General features: G+C 35.6%; 1 protein-coding gene across 3 annotated transcripts in view; it reads left to right on the top strand.

Annotated features, from left to right (window-relative positions):
- Window positions 1–16591, top strand: part of GBE1 (1,4-alpha-glucan branching enzyme 1) — a 169916-nt gene that overhangs the window by 39811 nt on the left and 113514 nt on the right. For all 3 annotated transcript variants that reach the window (XM_068691224.1, XM_068691217.1, XM_068691208.1), the window contains exon 3: window positions 5745–5860. In XM_068691224.1, coding sequence (XP_068547325.1) covers window positions 5745–5860 — 116 coding nt within the window. The remainder of the gene's footprint in view (window positions 1–5744; window positions 5861–16591) is intronic.

The raw sequence follows: 16591 nt of genomic DNA, 5'->3' as shown, positions 1-16591 counted from the left end.
ACTGGTTTTAAATAGCTTCAAAGAGTAAGTGTGTGTGTGTATACATATATATATATGCCAATTCAGAAGTCAATATTTGATGATAATGTAGTCAGACTTGTGGCTTCTGTTTTTTTTAGTTCACATTCTTCACCTTCCTCACTCACAGCTAACATTTAAATCTAAAGATTTGATCATTCTGGAATATTTGTTCTGTTTTCCGCCTTATTTCCGCACTAGTTGAGAAGACTTGTGCTGAGTGTGGAGAGAGGGGCTGGCTCCTTTTTGCGGGGGAAGGTTAGCCACTTATTTAAACTCTGGCAGGTTTTCTTCAGAGTGAAGAAGGCAAAGCTTCAGCCACCAGTCCTCATAACTTGGATATCTGAAAGTTGAGACTAGAAACTTCCAGTATCTTAGAATGATTTGTTTTCAGACTTCAACTTTTACCAAAATGAAGTCTAGATACTATGATGATGTAATACTAAATTTCTTAATACTTTTCTCAAAGCTTTTTTGTAGAAGAATACCTGGATTTCATGAGTAAAGACATAGTGCTATACTTCTGTGGCTGCAGATGACTGAAGGTAATACCGAAGTGTAAGCTGCTATTAATATCCAGGGAGATATCATATCTGGGAAGTAATGACATTCGTTTTCATGTCATTATTTGAGTTTGTTTAATGACTTCTTAAGCAGATTATGTTAATGGCCCTGCTATTGTACTGTTCAAAATAAGGCAATGTAGAAAGAAAGATGTAATTGGCCACTCTGTGTAACCTGTAGTGTCTGTAGAGAATCACTGCAGTTACATTCTGCTTTTAGTTTTCTGATTTCATGTTCCATGCAAATGAATTTCCAGGTATGTTGTGGGATTGCAATGCCAGTAGTCGAAGCTGCTATTTGACTGATATTTTTTTCCTCAAGAAAGCTGTGTGATTGCTTGTTAGTCTGTGTTTTCATTGAGCACCTTCCTGTTAGTCAAAGGTATGTGGTGTGTAGAAGTGCAACTGTCATAGGAGTTTTTGCACTTGAGATTTCAATCTCAGTTTGTAAAGTGTTTTTACTTTTTGAAGAATCACTTCATAGTTACAATATTGCACTGCTGTACCAGTAGTTCCAGACTGGAACAACTGAATGATTTGGTCAATATGCAAGAAGTGCTCCTTCCCTTTGTGAGATGAAAGAGGAGTGTTAGTCTCAGATCAGCTTGATGTCTAAGTTAACTCTTGAGCCTCAGAGCTGCATGGCAATATACATGTCAACACGAAAATAAAAGCCAGAGTTGTGGAACAAAAAGTCATTAAATCATAAATTAATCTGGAAGTATTGCATGTAAATTGTATTTTTACAACAAATGGTAGTATGCATGGTGTCATGGCTCTACCTTTCTTTCTAGATGAAAGCTTAGTTCATGGTATACTGAGGGTGGAGTTGTGAGCAAGGAGAAGTTTGGTGCTTTATTTCCGTGAAGTAGATTGTTTTTGCAAGATCCAGTCATAGAAGTGAGTTAGAAACTAAATGTACTAGGCTATTCAAGATGTCTTCTGTGTTGGAATAAGATGTATTTGGGGCCTCAGATTTTAAAATAGGACCTCTTGTATTTGTGTATGCCTTATGGGGTGTCCACAATAGTTCATTTCTCTCATAAAACGTACTGAAGTTGATTATTTTAACTTCTGTTGGTAAGCTTCTTAACCTTTGTCTGTTTGTAGCTATTGGCAGAGTTTATGAAGTTCTTGTTCTTGGACTAAGATGGTTCTTGTCTTTTCTTCCTGTCCGTTTTCTTCTGGAAATGTCAGATGTCTGAATATTCAGCTATTCAGGTGTTTTGTTTTTTTTAGGGATGTTGTTCTTGATATTATTGGCTTTGTTTTGTTGAAAAATCTGAAAATTCATCAGTAAAACCGGAGAAACCTGAACCACTTCCTCTTTGTAGCCGCCTTCAGATTTTGGGGCATTTTAAGTTTTTATGTCTCTTACCTAATACAAGGCAATATTTTCTGTTGTAACCTCCATAAATGAGTTCTTTCCAAGGGAGTAGAAGTAAATAATGGTTTTAAGTAGGAACATCTGGGATAGATGAGTGTTGCTTTGTGTATTCTGAAATCATGAACCACAGGCACCAAGCAATGGGGAACCATGGCTGAGAAGAGGAGGAATTAAGTGGAGCATAGGGGATTGCTAGCAGGTGGAGGCAGAGACTGTAAGCAACTGGGACAGAATTGTGGAGAGCAGGCATGCTTGAATTAATAGAGAGGTGCGACTGTTCCACTTCTAAAGGAGAGAAGAGTTGGTTGTAGGAGTCCCAGGGAATCTTTGTAAACCAAGGGCATGAGAAACTTTTTGTAACAATATAATGTAATAATATAGTGTTCTCGGTGTATGTAGTAAACTTCAGGTGAATTTCCCTAAGGGAATGGGGAGATGCAGGGATTATATAGGGAATGTCAGGGACTAAGACGCTTCTGTGCTACTTAATGTTAGCAAGACATAGGAAATATAGCTCAATTGGAAAGAGTTTCGTGAAAAGTGGTGAAGGTGATACCTGCAGGTGGAGTGTAGGGAGGAAGAGAGTCTGCTGTTTTTTTGGCTTTAAGGACCATATCAGTGCCACTTGGGTTATGCAAAGATGTCCTAAGAGCATGTAGTTATCTGGTTTGTGCATAATATTCCCCTACTCCCTACCTTCTGCCTCCAAGTATCTGATGCTCCTGATAAGAGGGAGGGCGAGGGAGAGAATACACTTACTGTTTCAGCTTTGGTTGTTCTTCTAGGAAGCTATTGCTTTATTGCTCCAGTAGTGTTTGCTTGGTCTTAGTAGTCCTGTGTTTTTGTTCTGTTATTTTTTGGATGAAGCTTTAGACTAAAAATCAATCTTACTAAATATGTAAGTTCTCTTGCTATCAATCAAGCAATAGTTTAGTGAGTACTTTCATTCTGCTAATGTGTTTTTCTGTCAGCACTATCCAAATATGTTAAGTGTTGAAAACTTGTATCTAAACAGAGTAAAATTAATTGTATTTCTATTTTTAAGCATGGGGAACTCTTGATTATAATAGTAATGCATCTTTGCATCGGTTTGACATTACTGTAAAATGAATAGGTGTACTAGAATGTTTCTTACGCAGGCTTTTGTTTGCCTTTTTTTTTTTGGTCACTGTCTAAGTGTCTGACTTGTGCTTTTTGTTTGTTTCTTTAAAGATTGGCATCTGTTTGGTTTAAACAGTTATATGAAAGTAACAGGCAAGTTTCTTTAAAAGTCTACTCTTTCCCTGAAGCTGAAGACATCCATGTACTATTAGAGAACATTATTTTGCATGCTAGACAATATTTTAGATTATTGACGTTTGTAGGAAAAATATGTTTGCTGATGTATATACATGTAGGTAACTTCGCTTTTGTACTTCACTGTACATGGAGATTTTGTACGTGATTTCCATGGAGAAGCAGGTAGTAATCTCTTCCTTAAACTCACATTTCATTGCAGCAGAGTTCTTCTAGTTGGAAGTGGTCTTAAAATTGTATATAGTCTGTGGTATTGTAGTCTATTCCCTAACCTGCTATAGGTTGGGTGGAGAAGATCTCTGGAGAGCATTTAGTCCAAAATTGTGATTGAAGTGAGATGGTTACGAATATCAGATCAGGTCAGCCATCTACTAAATAGCATTTCCTGAAAGGCAAGTCAAATTGTTTCTTTGCTCTGGGCATGTTTATTTTTCTTTTAACAGAAAAAAAGATTTATCACACATCAACAGTGTAATTTAGAAAATTATAAGCTATAAGACTTGAGAAACACTTGCTACTGTGTTAATTTTTTTCTACAATGTATTTTAAGTAAAAGAATTATTTTTGTCCTGAATGTGTTTTAAAAGTTTAGTTACAAGTTTGCATTTATAAGTTATTTCTTTTGATACTGCAATTTTTGTTCCTTCATGGTAAACTCAAGTAAGTTAAAGCATAAAAATTGATAAGCAGTATGCATTCAGACCATGAAGGAATAAATTATGTTGTTTTAATTTTTTAATAATTTGTTTATGATGGAATACTGTGTGAATGCACAAATCAGATTCCTTTTGATCACTGCATTAAATAAATGTTAATTTATTGTGAGTTTCTACTTTTGAAAATGTTTGTTTTTCCATCACTTGCTCCCAAGAGAACTGCTTTCTTTTTTTTTTTAAGGACAAAGATAAAGCAGATGGCTTTATATCACTGAATCAGCAGTAATATTTTGTTAATATTTTTTTCCCTGCTACTGTTAATATCTTCTCAAATTAGGGAAGGTATTCAAAGATCTTGCAGCATATATAATCTGTTTGAGGAATCTATATTTTCCTCATTTAAAGGAGAGAAAAACAATATTCTACAGTGAACTGTGGTATCATCTCAGATGTTAAATGCTACTCTTGAAATTTCTGAAAAAGCTTTAAGGTAATTAATACAGAAATTTGCCTTCACTAGTCCACTTTGACCGCTGCTGCTACATACTAAGAAGTAATGACCTGTATTTGTCCTTGCTTTCCCTAAAAACAATAAAAAGCTCTACAGACACAGTAAGTAAGCTGGTGGCTTTTAAATAGTTGCTACTGCCACTGAAACAGGAGATCTCAATTTTGGTGTTCATGTCTGGTTTTTATTTAATTTGTTTAACCCAGCCTACCATGTTTAGTAGAAATGCTGTTTTATACTAGCTTAAACTAGTAATGGAACTACAATTTAGGAAGTGAACACAGACTTTATTCACTGTTACTCTATGTACCTAAGGTCATGTATAGAAGATCAGTGAAGGCTGTTTATGCTTCTCACTTGGTGTTAGTTCTATATACTACAGGAAGTGGCATGCAAATGGATTAGTATGGAGGTAGCATCTTGCAATTCAGTTCCTGTGTCAACTGATTTCTTGTTACTTTAGCATTCCCCGTTGCTGGGGTCTGTGAGGAGGACAAGTTTCAAGGCAAAGAAAAGTCATTTTGAAACTTAGTTTGCCTGCTTCCTTTTAGTTCAGAAATAATTGTGTTGCCTGAAGTCTGTCAGTTCAGAAGCTTTATCTTCACTCTCATTCATGACAGTTAACCTTGAACATCTATATAAACACACGTGATCCTGACAGGTCTTTATGCAATTAGATATGTCATAACTAACCTCATACCTCTCCAGTGCTTAGTGAATAAAAACAGTATGAAGAATCTTGAATTATAGAATCTAAGCTTGTCTCTCTCAATGTGTTTTTTATGAAAAGAAACCTGCTTTAAGATTTACTTCCATATAACTGTGGCATTTCAGGCCAGTTTTCTTAGCTGTGTTGCTGGTATCTGGTATTGTGTGGTTTTGTAGCCATTGCTATCAAGTTTGTCTGCAGCTTCCTCACTTTTCTAGTTTATACACTTAATGTTATTAATAGGACATCAGTTTGTCAAAATAGAAGCAATGAGCTGTGTATGTGTCTCTGTCCAAAGCTAGTTTGAACATGTGACTTATGGAAATGGGTTTTGGTTATGTTTTGTCCAAGCTCATCTTCCCCTCCCCCCCCCCCACCCCCCCCCCATAATCAGTAATTGTCAAATTAGAACTGGAGTATGGTTTCCCAGTAAACATCTTATAGTCTTATACGTTTCATTGAACCTCTTTTAAAAGGGTACAGTAATAACTGGTATTTGTATCTGCTGCAAGTGTATTCTGAAAAAGACTTGACAATACCGTTATGCCTTTAAATTTTAATTGGACCTGTTTAAGATAAATACCCTTATTTTTGTTTCTTATTACAGATGGCTGGAATCCATTTTCTCACCCATATAAGAAAATGGAGTATGGGAAATGGGAGCTGTTCATTCCACCTGGACAAGACGGTTATTCTCCTGTTCCCCATGGATCAAAGCTAAAGGTGCTAGTTTTCTCTAGCTCTTTGTAACATTCTATACTCATTTCACCCTTTTTGTTTTCTCCTAAATAACATAATTATCTTATAATTATTATAAGAAGCAATCAATTTATCTACTTCCGTGAAGTGACCCCAAAGGATGAAATAGTATTAACATGTAATTTTCTTCGTGGTGTATAGAAACAGGTATATGTTGCTGAAATGCAGTAATGTAGTGGATCGTGTTACAAGGTGAAACCAGTTTTTACATACTGATAATGTGAAAAATAAGAATTAAGGTGAACGTAAAGCTGTTCTATATTTGATGCAGCTACTTAAGATTCTATTCAAATCTCAGTATCTTGGTAGAAAATGCTATGCTTTTAACCATAACTTTTCACGTGTTATTTTTGTAATGCTTTAAAAGTATATGTAGCCTATTGAAACTTAGAATATTTAGTAATTAACAATACCAATCAGTCAGCATAGATTAAGGAATTTGAACTAAAACAGAATGAGGGAAACCTTAGTTGTATTTCATGAACATCAATGAGCATAAAATCCTGTCTTCCAAAAATTAATGGAAAATTTCTTTGAGCTGTCAGATACCTCAGAAGTTATGCTTAGTGCAGATACACATAATGACAACTATCAGTAGACGTGATTATTTCCATGTGAATAGTGATTTCAGTCATTGAGATATACTTCTGAAAATTTGACTTGTTGCAATTTGAGCTTGTGTTCTAGAGATGTCAAATGATAACAGGGGACAGTAATGAGTAGTTAAGTGAAGAAATGTACTGAAAAAATCTATAGACCAGGAAAATTAAGCAACTGGGAGTATTTGTATAATATATACTATATTCTCAGGGCTCTCATCAACAAAACTAACACATCGTAAAGAATCTTCAATTTTCTGTTGAAAATCTGATCTTAGGTAAACATAGAATCTGCTGAAACAAAGAAATGCATAAAAATGCACAGGAAATACTTAATATATGTGCTTATTTCTCTGCATTTGTTATGGCCTATGAAATCATCCCAATAATAAATATCGATAAATTGAAATTTAGGAGTAATCATTCATCGATGTGAGAAAGCTGATCTTATTTCACAGAACAGGGGAGTAAATAGTTGTTTGCAACTCAAATGCAGTGATTATGCAGTGATTTGAGATTGCAGAATGGTTACTTAATAATTTCTATGATTTAGAGATACGTTAGTTTTTTAATTGCTGATAAATTTACCTTTTGTTGTATTTACAAAGGTATTGAACTCACCTGCTGTAGAATGTTCCATGCTCAGTAGAGATAAAAGTGTGAATGATGAGCAATGTTGGTACTACTAGCAAATAGCATATATTCATAAATGTGTTTGGTAAAATTAGGGGTTTTCTTGCTCTCTATCATGGTCATATCCCATTCTTAATGTGCAGATCTTTGTAGTACGTATTCTCTTTATTTGTCAAAGAGAATAGTAAACAGAAGCTCCACACGGCAAAGACAGTACTGTGCATACTTGTAGTACTAATAATGTTACTTGCTGTAGTTTTGTAGTTGCTTTGAGTCATGAAACTCTTCTTGGCAGAGCAGAACATGGGTTTGTTTTCCTCCTTTTTTCCTCTCCTTTTTTTCCTTTCTTCTTCCTACTGTTGTATCTGTAGTTGTGCCTTTATGGAGTTGATTCTGAACAAAGATCTATATAGTTATTACTGACACTGAAGTGTGATTACCAAAGACATCCATGCAGCTAAACTGGTATTATTCTGTCTGCCTGTGAGACAGATTTGATTCTGAATGCACATATCCTTACATATTTTAAGTGCAAAGGTTTAGAAACTCAATTCAGAAGTGTATGCAACTATAATTGATGACTTAATCCATGTAGAATTTCTTCCAGCCTCATCTGTAACTTTGATAATCTTTCATGGCACATTTTTGTGACTTGGTGCCTCACAACTGACTCTTAACACGTCCTTTCAATGTATTTATCTGTAATAACTAAAGTGGGAGAATATTCCTCAGTTAAGGTAGTTGTGAAATGGCTTATCTGACAACAAAAACAAAAACCTGAAGTGAGGCTGGAATATTCCACGTGTGGCAGGAATGCATGTTTTTCTCCTGATCTTTTTCTGCTATTGTTTCACTAATGTATTTGGAAAACTGCTGCTCTTCGAATTTTCTTGAAACTACATTGTTCCATTACAAGACTGTGGCCTTTCGTAAGTGTGTGTATTTTGCGGAACATTAGGATTTGTGTGGTTGAGCACAGTCCTGCAGTTCTTTGTTCACGTATAAGATGAAAACAGTGGATTATATGTAGATAGCAATTACTATGCAGATTGCAGAGCTGATGTTTAAATACACAGGTAGTGTACTAGATTAGGCAGCAAAAATTATTTCTTGGTATTGAAGGTATGTGTGTATATATTTTTTTTTTTTGCATTACTGTAAAAAGCATAGTGGCATATGTTTTAAAGCTTCTTTTGACCATATTAATTCTCTGAATGTCTTAAATCTCTTTAAAGTTGACTACGTAAATATTTAAATAATCTGTTAGGGGGAAAGAGGCTCCTCTGGGAGGTCCTTATCTTTGGCTTTTCTATACAGTATTTTCATCTTCAGTTCTACATAGGCGAATGACAAGTTCTGAAATTGTGACAAGGTCATTTCTTTTTAACTAAGTAACTCCTGAACCAGAATGGGAAATGGATGGAGTGTAGCTGATGATACTAATTTAGATCAGGTCACAAAGTATTTTTATAGGAAAATAAATGAGGAATAGAGGTGAAACATTTTTCTGTTTTCAGTAGTAGTAAACTGTCTACTGTAGTTTTTCAGGCAGTCTTCTTATAACTAAGCATAAACGTTGAAGGTAAGTAATTAAAAAAAAAAAAAGGCCTGTTGCAGATATTTTGGTATGTTTCTGATGTATTTTCTGTGTCAAGGGATAAATACTTAAAACAGCTGAAAATGACTGTCATGCGAGTTACAACATCCATCTACAAAATTGTTGCCTGCTGGAAAAGGGCACTTTTTTTTTTTTTTTTTTGAATATACTTAGTGGTATTTTTCTTCTTGGTGGAAAGTGCTACACAGTATTTCCAAAACTACCCCTAGATCAATCAAGGAGCTAGAATTAGTTGTTTAAACAAGTGTAATTATTGTTGTGATTGTAAGAGATTTTTTTATTTTTAAAGAATTTCTGACAGATGTCATATCCTGACGACAGATTTAAAAAAACAAAAAACTCTCTTTGCTTCAATGGATTGATCTTTGTACATCTGTTGCATTATTCTAATGGAGGTAGTTTGTATGTCTCATTCTTACAATGATGGTAGTTGAGGAGGGTGTGTGCTTATCTTCTTTGTCAAAAAATCTTCCTTCATTGACAAGAGTATTCTTAATTCTTTCTTCATGGCATATACCGAACTTTTTAGAAAAAATCAGATTGATAGGCTTCTTTACTAAGTCTCCTACATTGTTGTACACATGTAGGAGATTATATGTGCTCCACTTCATTCTTTTTAGTCTTTATTTTTAAATTAATTTTATAACTCCTTAAAAATAGCTGTAGTTTTCACTGTTGTTTCTAGTTTTTATATAGGGTCAGTGAAGCTTAGGGCTGGGTATAACACTATTAAAAGTAGAGATCTATCTCCTTTGGGGAACTTGCTTAATATCCTTTATAGGAATGCAAATGATCAAAACAGAAAATGAAGAACAATTGGAAAATGCCAATAAGAACTCAGGCCTAGATGAAAGGAACTTCCAAATTCATGGTTAACGATCAAGTTCTAAAATATTTTGACACAAATAATAGAAGATAGTGGGATCGGTACTTCTAAAATATTGGCAGTTATGATTATGAACTATCTGACACCACAAAACATTGATTAGGAAATAATTTCCATTAAGAGACCTGTATAGCTGAACCACTATGTTCTTGTGTGTGAGAGAGAGGATATACTAAAACAGTAGTAATTGTTCAACTCTCTAGTAATGACAGGTGATCTGTGATTTTTGAAGTGATTTGACAATGTGAAATTTATATATTAAATTTATCTGACACTTTATCTGACAACATGCTGGGTAGGTGCATGAAATTAAAACACTGTATACCTCTAAATTTCATTTGTTTGCTCATGAAATTTCACTGTAAGTGATTCTGGTTTATTTCTCTTCAACTATAAAGGGAAGCTGCAGGATGGCTGACATGTCTCCCTGTTGCAACTTTTTCTAAAGGCACAGTAAAGATTAGGAGATAGTCATCACTGATATTTCAGACAGCATTATTGGTTTCAAATGGCTTTTTTGAGGCCATATGAATTAACTGCTCATGGGTAGCTTTCTCAGATAGCTTTAATGTTGCATGCAGATGGATAGAAGTATTTTTTTAAAAAGTAATTGTTTTCAGTTTTCTTTTTTTTTCATTTTGACTGTGTTTTAATAGATAGTTTCGTGGTATTGTAGCCTTCCTATGGTGATAGAACTACTCATATACAGCTCAGGGACAAATAACAAGTCTTCCCTGGAAAGGTCACCTCAGGAAATGGTAGAAACTTCTCAAAACTGCATTCTACCAATCACTAAATCTATATCAGTTCCTCTTTCTCTCATGTTAAACTCCAATTATTATGTTTTACAAGGAAGCATTTGTATTATAGTGAAGTAGTTCGATTTGATATTTTGTGTGCTTTTTAAGAATACTCTTCTATTGACAGTTCAGGCTGCTATATATTTGAATGATTTCAGTGATAGCTGAAAAATATTCATAGGTGCCAAGTTCAGTTCAAAACCGGGGCTGGCACCATGGTCACCAAGTCTTATTTTGTAAAACAAAAACAAAACCCGCTACTACTATTGTTTTGGGGTAATTCTGTAGTCCAAACAAAACTCTTCTTAACTTTAAATTGTGAAAAGGGGAACTGCTTTGCATCAGAACATTTTAACATACACTAACGATGTTTAAAACACCTGAAAATAACTTGTGCCTTTGAGGCTCTGAGGAGAGAAAAGTTGGTTGTAAATAACATTTTTAAAAATTCATCTTTACAGTTTTTACCACTGTGTCTAGTAACTTGTAGAGCTGCATGCTCTGTGTTTAACTTATAAACCTTGAAAAAGAATCAAATGTAGTAAGCGAGTAGGTTAATCAGTGTCAGGGAACCACTGATAGTAAAATTAATCAAGTGTAATTACTGCCAGTGATGAAGTAGATGGCGTTGCAGTTGACCTTACTGATCAGACAGTCCAGTGGCATAGTATCAGGCTGGTTTCAAGCTCAGATCTCATGCATTTCAAGCGGTCTGCAGGCAAAATTAGGTGTTATTAATTTCAATATGAAAACCCAGTAAACTTGAGTAAGTGGAATAACGGGCTTGTGGTTAGAATGCTAGATATAGAAGTGTTCATGATGTGGGTTGTTTGTTTTTTGTTTTTCTTTGTGGGTTTTCATTGTTGCTTTGTTTTTATACAAGATGTAAAAAGGTTATATGCAGGAGAAGGAGCAGTAGCTGATGTGCTTCAATAGGAATGTCTCTTCAGGAAGCTTCCTATTTGCATTCTCACATGTATAAGCAAACAATTTTATTATTTCCTGCTTCCAACTTAGCTGTGTGTGTGGAAAATACCCTTGCTTATACTCTAAGTTCCACATCATTTAAATTTCATGTCATGAATGGTGGGTGGGTGAAACAAAACAAAACCCCTATGTTTGCAACGTTGAGCAGTGAGTGAAATGAGTATTCTGCTGCACCATGCTATGTAATCTGTGTGCAGGAAGGAGCAGACGTGGTGTTGCTGGCATTTTGAATTTTAGGGAACAGGATTTAAATCATCCAACATATCTATTTCCATATCATTTCTATTCAGTACCTCAGTGGTGCTAAATGGGAAGTAAAGCCTCAGTTAAATATGTGGCAATGCCCTTTGTTTCATTGCTTGATTGTGAGCCCTGACCCTTTAGCAAGCTATTGTAGACTTCTGTGTTAACTACAGATTAAATTTACTAGCTGGAGGAGTTGTTACCTCAGTGGAGGATAAATGGCCTCTTGACTTTGTTTACCAAATCCAAATAGGCAACCTGCTCCTGGGCACGTAGGAGAGGTTGTAGCAGGGATGAAGCATTGTAATGCAGTGGACTCTTCAGAGCCTTTTTTGTAGGCTGAGCCCAGCAATTCAGAATATTCTTGTTCAGTTATTTTGGCAGGCTTAGTTCTCCTGTGATTTGGAGATAGCAAAACCTCCTGCCAAAGAATTGTGCAATTTAAGAATGGTTTGCTTTTAGTTTACCCACACAAGATGAATCGTGTCAAGTGGTATTAGGTATATAATAGAGCAACAAGTTTTTTGGAGGGAAAGGAGGACTTTTCAAAAGGAAGGTCTTGAAATAATTGAAATCTGAATGTCCATACTAAATTTATATAAACATGACTGTTTTCTTTTAGAATTTCTTGTTTGTTTTAGGATAAAGACTCTAATTAGTTAAAGCTTTTAACACTTTACAGTGTGACTTACTGGTGATTTAGAATTTCTAACTTGGGGATGTATTCATGTCTAATATTATTAAGATTATAAGCCAACGAGAAAGCAGAAGATTAAAACTTTAGTATTCTAGTGGACCTGTTCCATACTGTGTATGCTAAAGTCCTGTCAGATGGAATCTGTGCTGGCAACACAGGAGATGGCTTCAGAACACGGACTGCATCAGAGCTATCTGCATTTTTTGGTTATCCACCAAAGAGGCTGTGACAAAAGTTGACAGACTCTTGAGTTGTTGGGGAGGAGGACAAGGAAAGTGAAAGCACCATTGGGGGCCATTAGCTACCCCAGTCACCTGGAAAACACTGTAGGAGTATGTCACAGGAAACGGTGCCGTTGAGCATGACCTACTTCATCTCCAGAAGACAACTTGCTGTCAGTTTGAAACAGTTGTGGAGGGGAACACCAGAAAGTATGCATGCTATGCCACAAACCACCCAAAAGCAAGGTGCATTATGCAGCAGTTGTCCTTTACAAATGCTTTATAGCAGAGGATAAGTAATACTTAATGCTTGGGTGCTTCTATTACATACTTGAATAGCTTCTTTTCTACTTGACGTGGCTTGAAACAACTCTAATAAGTTGCACTTATTGTGTGTAATGTGCTTTATAATTATGGTTGCTTTTCAAATCATGCTCTCCTACCCCAAGCCTCTGTTATGTAATACATATATGAATGTTTTTATATTATGCATACAGTTTTTATACTCTTTAGTATACATCACCATTATGGTAACTTGATTCTGGTTAAGTCACAGTGTGTGTGTGTGTGGGGGGGGGGGAAGTATTTCTTGAATTGTGTATTATAGAGACTCTAGTTTTCATTCAAAATCAAGTTAATAAAAGTTGAAATAGTTTTTCAAACTATTCTAGGCTGGAAGTTTGAACGCTATCCTGCAGTGCAAATGTGTTTTTAAAAAATAATCTATCTGTAAACACCTAGTGGTGAAATGCCTAGTGGTGTCATCTTTGTATAGCTAAGAGTTATTGAACCAGTTGTTTCTTCCTGTACTTTATAGTAGTTGATGATTAAGTGAAGTACTGTCTTTTAGCTTTGTGCCTGTTGAACTGTATTGGGCCTTGTTTGTTTCAATGTAATACTGCTTTCAATATTAGCAATGCTCCTGTTGTTTCCTTGATTTTTAAGTTATATTCTCCTACGTTATTTGTATCTTTCTGCATAGATGCTTTTGTAATAAATAGTAGGCTGCTGTCATCTCAGTCTTTTGCATTGCACTATGTTTCAATAGATACTGTATTTTCTGTAGGTTTATGTTAGTATATAGGCCTGATAATTGAAACAGGAAGGGGGAGGGGGATGGAGGAGGAGAGAGAACACACAAAAATTGTTATTGTTAAGCTGGTCTAGTAAACTAGTTCAACATGTTTTTATGTTCTTCATTGGAATTGAAACACTTGCTGAATTCAGAAATGGAGTTATATCTCCCTCTTTTGGAAAATTGGGGCATGACTTGGCTTTGGAGTTAGTCTTTTGCTTCTGTCATACCTGGATTTTATTTATTTTTAGTTTTCCAAGGGGTGGGGGAGGATGGAAGAGTTTTGAACAGATATAAATACCCCTGATAAGTTCAGAGTCTAATAGCTAGTGTGATATATTTGCAGAAAAATAATCTGCACAGAAGATTGACGCATGACTTCTGAACCACAGGTACTTCTCTGCAGAACTGTTTTTAAACATAAAAACACCTGGGGACTATTCACATGTATCCAACAGCTAATTAGCATTCTCCCAATATTTGTTGTAAATTACTGTCCCTTTAGCACGTTTCTTCATAAAATTACTAGGAAGAGAAAAAAATAAAGCAGGCAGCTTTGTCTTGACTGATTTTCGTTAGACTGCAATCTTAAATTGACGAGGAAAAAAGTTGGAAAGGGGGAACTTGGAAGAATGTGACTGGAATGTTCTATTTTTTCTTTCCAATTTATCTGACCTTCAATTTATGAAGGATAGCAACCTGACAGAAGCAACATGCTTTCAATAATTTCTGAAACTTCTTTTCAAGGTTTATACTCAATTAACTTGTTAGCAAATTACTTCAGTGACTGAAAGCACCTCACAAGAAATGCAGGCACCTTGACTGAAATGCTTGATGCATTGGTTATCTGTAGCTTTAGAATCTAGAAGACGGTGACACTTTTCAGTGGAATTTCAACATGTAGAAATCTCCTGTTTTCCTTGCTTTCTGCCCTACTGATTTGGTTAGAAGAAGGTCTGGGATGGTACTTCCATCTGGGGAGAAGATGGAGTGTCAAACAGTTGCTGATCCCTCTTGGGCCCATCTTGGGCTTTGTTAGGTGAGTGCACACAGGAGCAGGAACTATGGCAGTAGTGAAGAAGCAGTATTTGCTTGTTTATTCCTTGCCTTCTATTGCAGAAGTTGCTAAAGCATTGCCCAATTTGTCTGGACTCTGTCAAATCTGTCAGGTTGAATAAGACAATTCCAGAATAAAGCTCTTAACAATGCTTTTCTATCCTAAATTTTTGGCAGGTGTTTTCATTTTCACTGTATGCTCTTTGAAGGTAAGTGTGGGAGGCAAAGAGCTCTGAATTCTGGTCCTGGATTCTTCGCCAGATTGCATTCCCTTACTGAAAAGTGTCCTGCTGTGCTCCCATGTATTGAAAACATACTGCAATGTCACCTTTAGAACAGGGAGAAAACCTGCTTTGGAGTATTTTGAGCATATAGTGAAATAGTTGAGCATGCTACATTTATTGGCCAGCTGTGAAGCTGCTTCAGTTTGCTCTGTGAGGTTTAGTTAATAAACCTGGATGAACTGAAAACAGTGTACTTTGTTGGCTGTCTAACACATCATTGCCTGAAAAGTAAAGTGACTTCTCTATAACAGAGGGTAGAAGTCCTTTGCTTACAAACCAGTATGAAAGAGAAGGGTGCTAGTTGCTCTATGGCTTCCTGTGTGTGTGAAATGCAGGGTTGCTGATACGATTTTATTGACTCTTGTAAATATGCTCAATTTGAATCAAACACTAGCAAAAGATGGTAATCAGAAGCATGTATTCTTATTGAGTATTGGATACACTTTGTGGAATGGAGACACACAGGGAAAGGTACTTTCAACTGACTGTAAAGCTTCGCTTCTCTATTTCTGTGGCAGCTTGAGGTGGTTCAAGAAGGAAGGATGAACAATTTAAGAAAAAAGAAAAATGATCATATAGCAGGATTGCATCAGTGACTTGAATGCAGGAACAGACTTTGAAACTGAACAGCAGTTATGAAGTAAAATATAGGATCGGGTTTCCTTACAGCAGCAATGTGATTTAAGTATAAAGTTTTAGAGAGTTTAAATTGGTTCAGATTCTTTTGTAATCTTGTAAACTTGTGCATTCTCTCATTTCCCTTATTTTAGTGAAAGTAAAAAATGAAAACTTGTCTTTATCTTATATATTATGCTACAAAACGTCTTGGTATACAAGCTATTTTTCCCTTCCCCATGTACTTGGAGCAACTGAGGAAGGGAAATACTGTGATGTTTAATTTCTAATAAATTTCATATAGCAGAAAGATGATTACCTTATTGCAGCATGTAGCTTAAACTTTCTGGAAAGTATTTAAGACCTAAACCTGACATGCTTTTAGGTTTTTAGTGGGACTTATTTTCAAATCAGGTGCATGTTGCTGAGTTGAGGTGTTTGCACCTGTGTTCTTGTGGCTTTTATTTTTTTATGTGCAAATAATTTTGTCTCAGAAATGAATAAACGTAAAGCTAATCATAGAATATCCTGAGTTGGACAGGACCCACAAAGATCATAGAGTCAACTCCTGTCACCACACCTGTCACCACACAGGTCTACCCAAAAATTCAGACCATATAACTAAGAGCACAGTCCAAGCGCTTCTTAAACTCCGACAGGCTTTATGCTGTGACTGTGTCCCTGGGGACCCTGTTCCAGTACACAACAACCCACTCGTTGAAGAACCTCTTCCTGATATCCAGCCTGAACCTCCCCTGTCACTAAATAAATTACCAAAAAAAAAAAGATGATTGCTTTATTTTATGTATTACAAAACACTTCATATTTGGTAAAATTTTACAGTTTATACTCTTTCTTCTTATGGCCTGTTGAAAGGGGGGGAGAGAGAAGAAGGTTGAAAACTCTAATAAGAAATTAAGTTATAAAATATAGAAATAATAGCTTATTGCCCTTATAAATATTAAGTTGATGACATTTCCA

The sequence above is a fragment of the Anas acuta genome, chromosome 1 (assembly GCF_963932015.1).
Source record: "Anas acuta chromosome 1, bAnaAcu1.1, whole genome shotgun sequence".
Taxonomy (NCBI): domain Eukaryota; kingdom Metazoa; phylum Chordata; class Aves; order Anseriformes; family Anatidae; genus Anas; species Anas acuta.
Note: the sequence above shows the minus strand (reverse complement) of the source record. Positions and strands in the feature narration are given on the sequence as shown.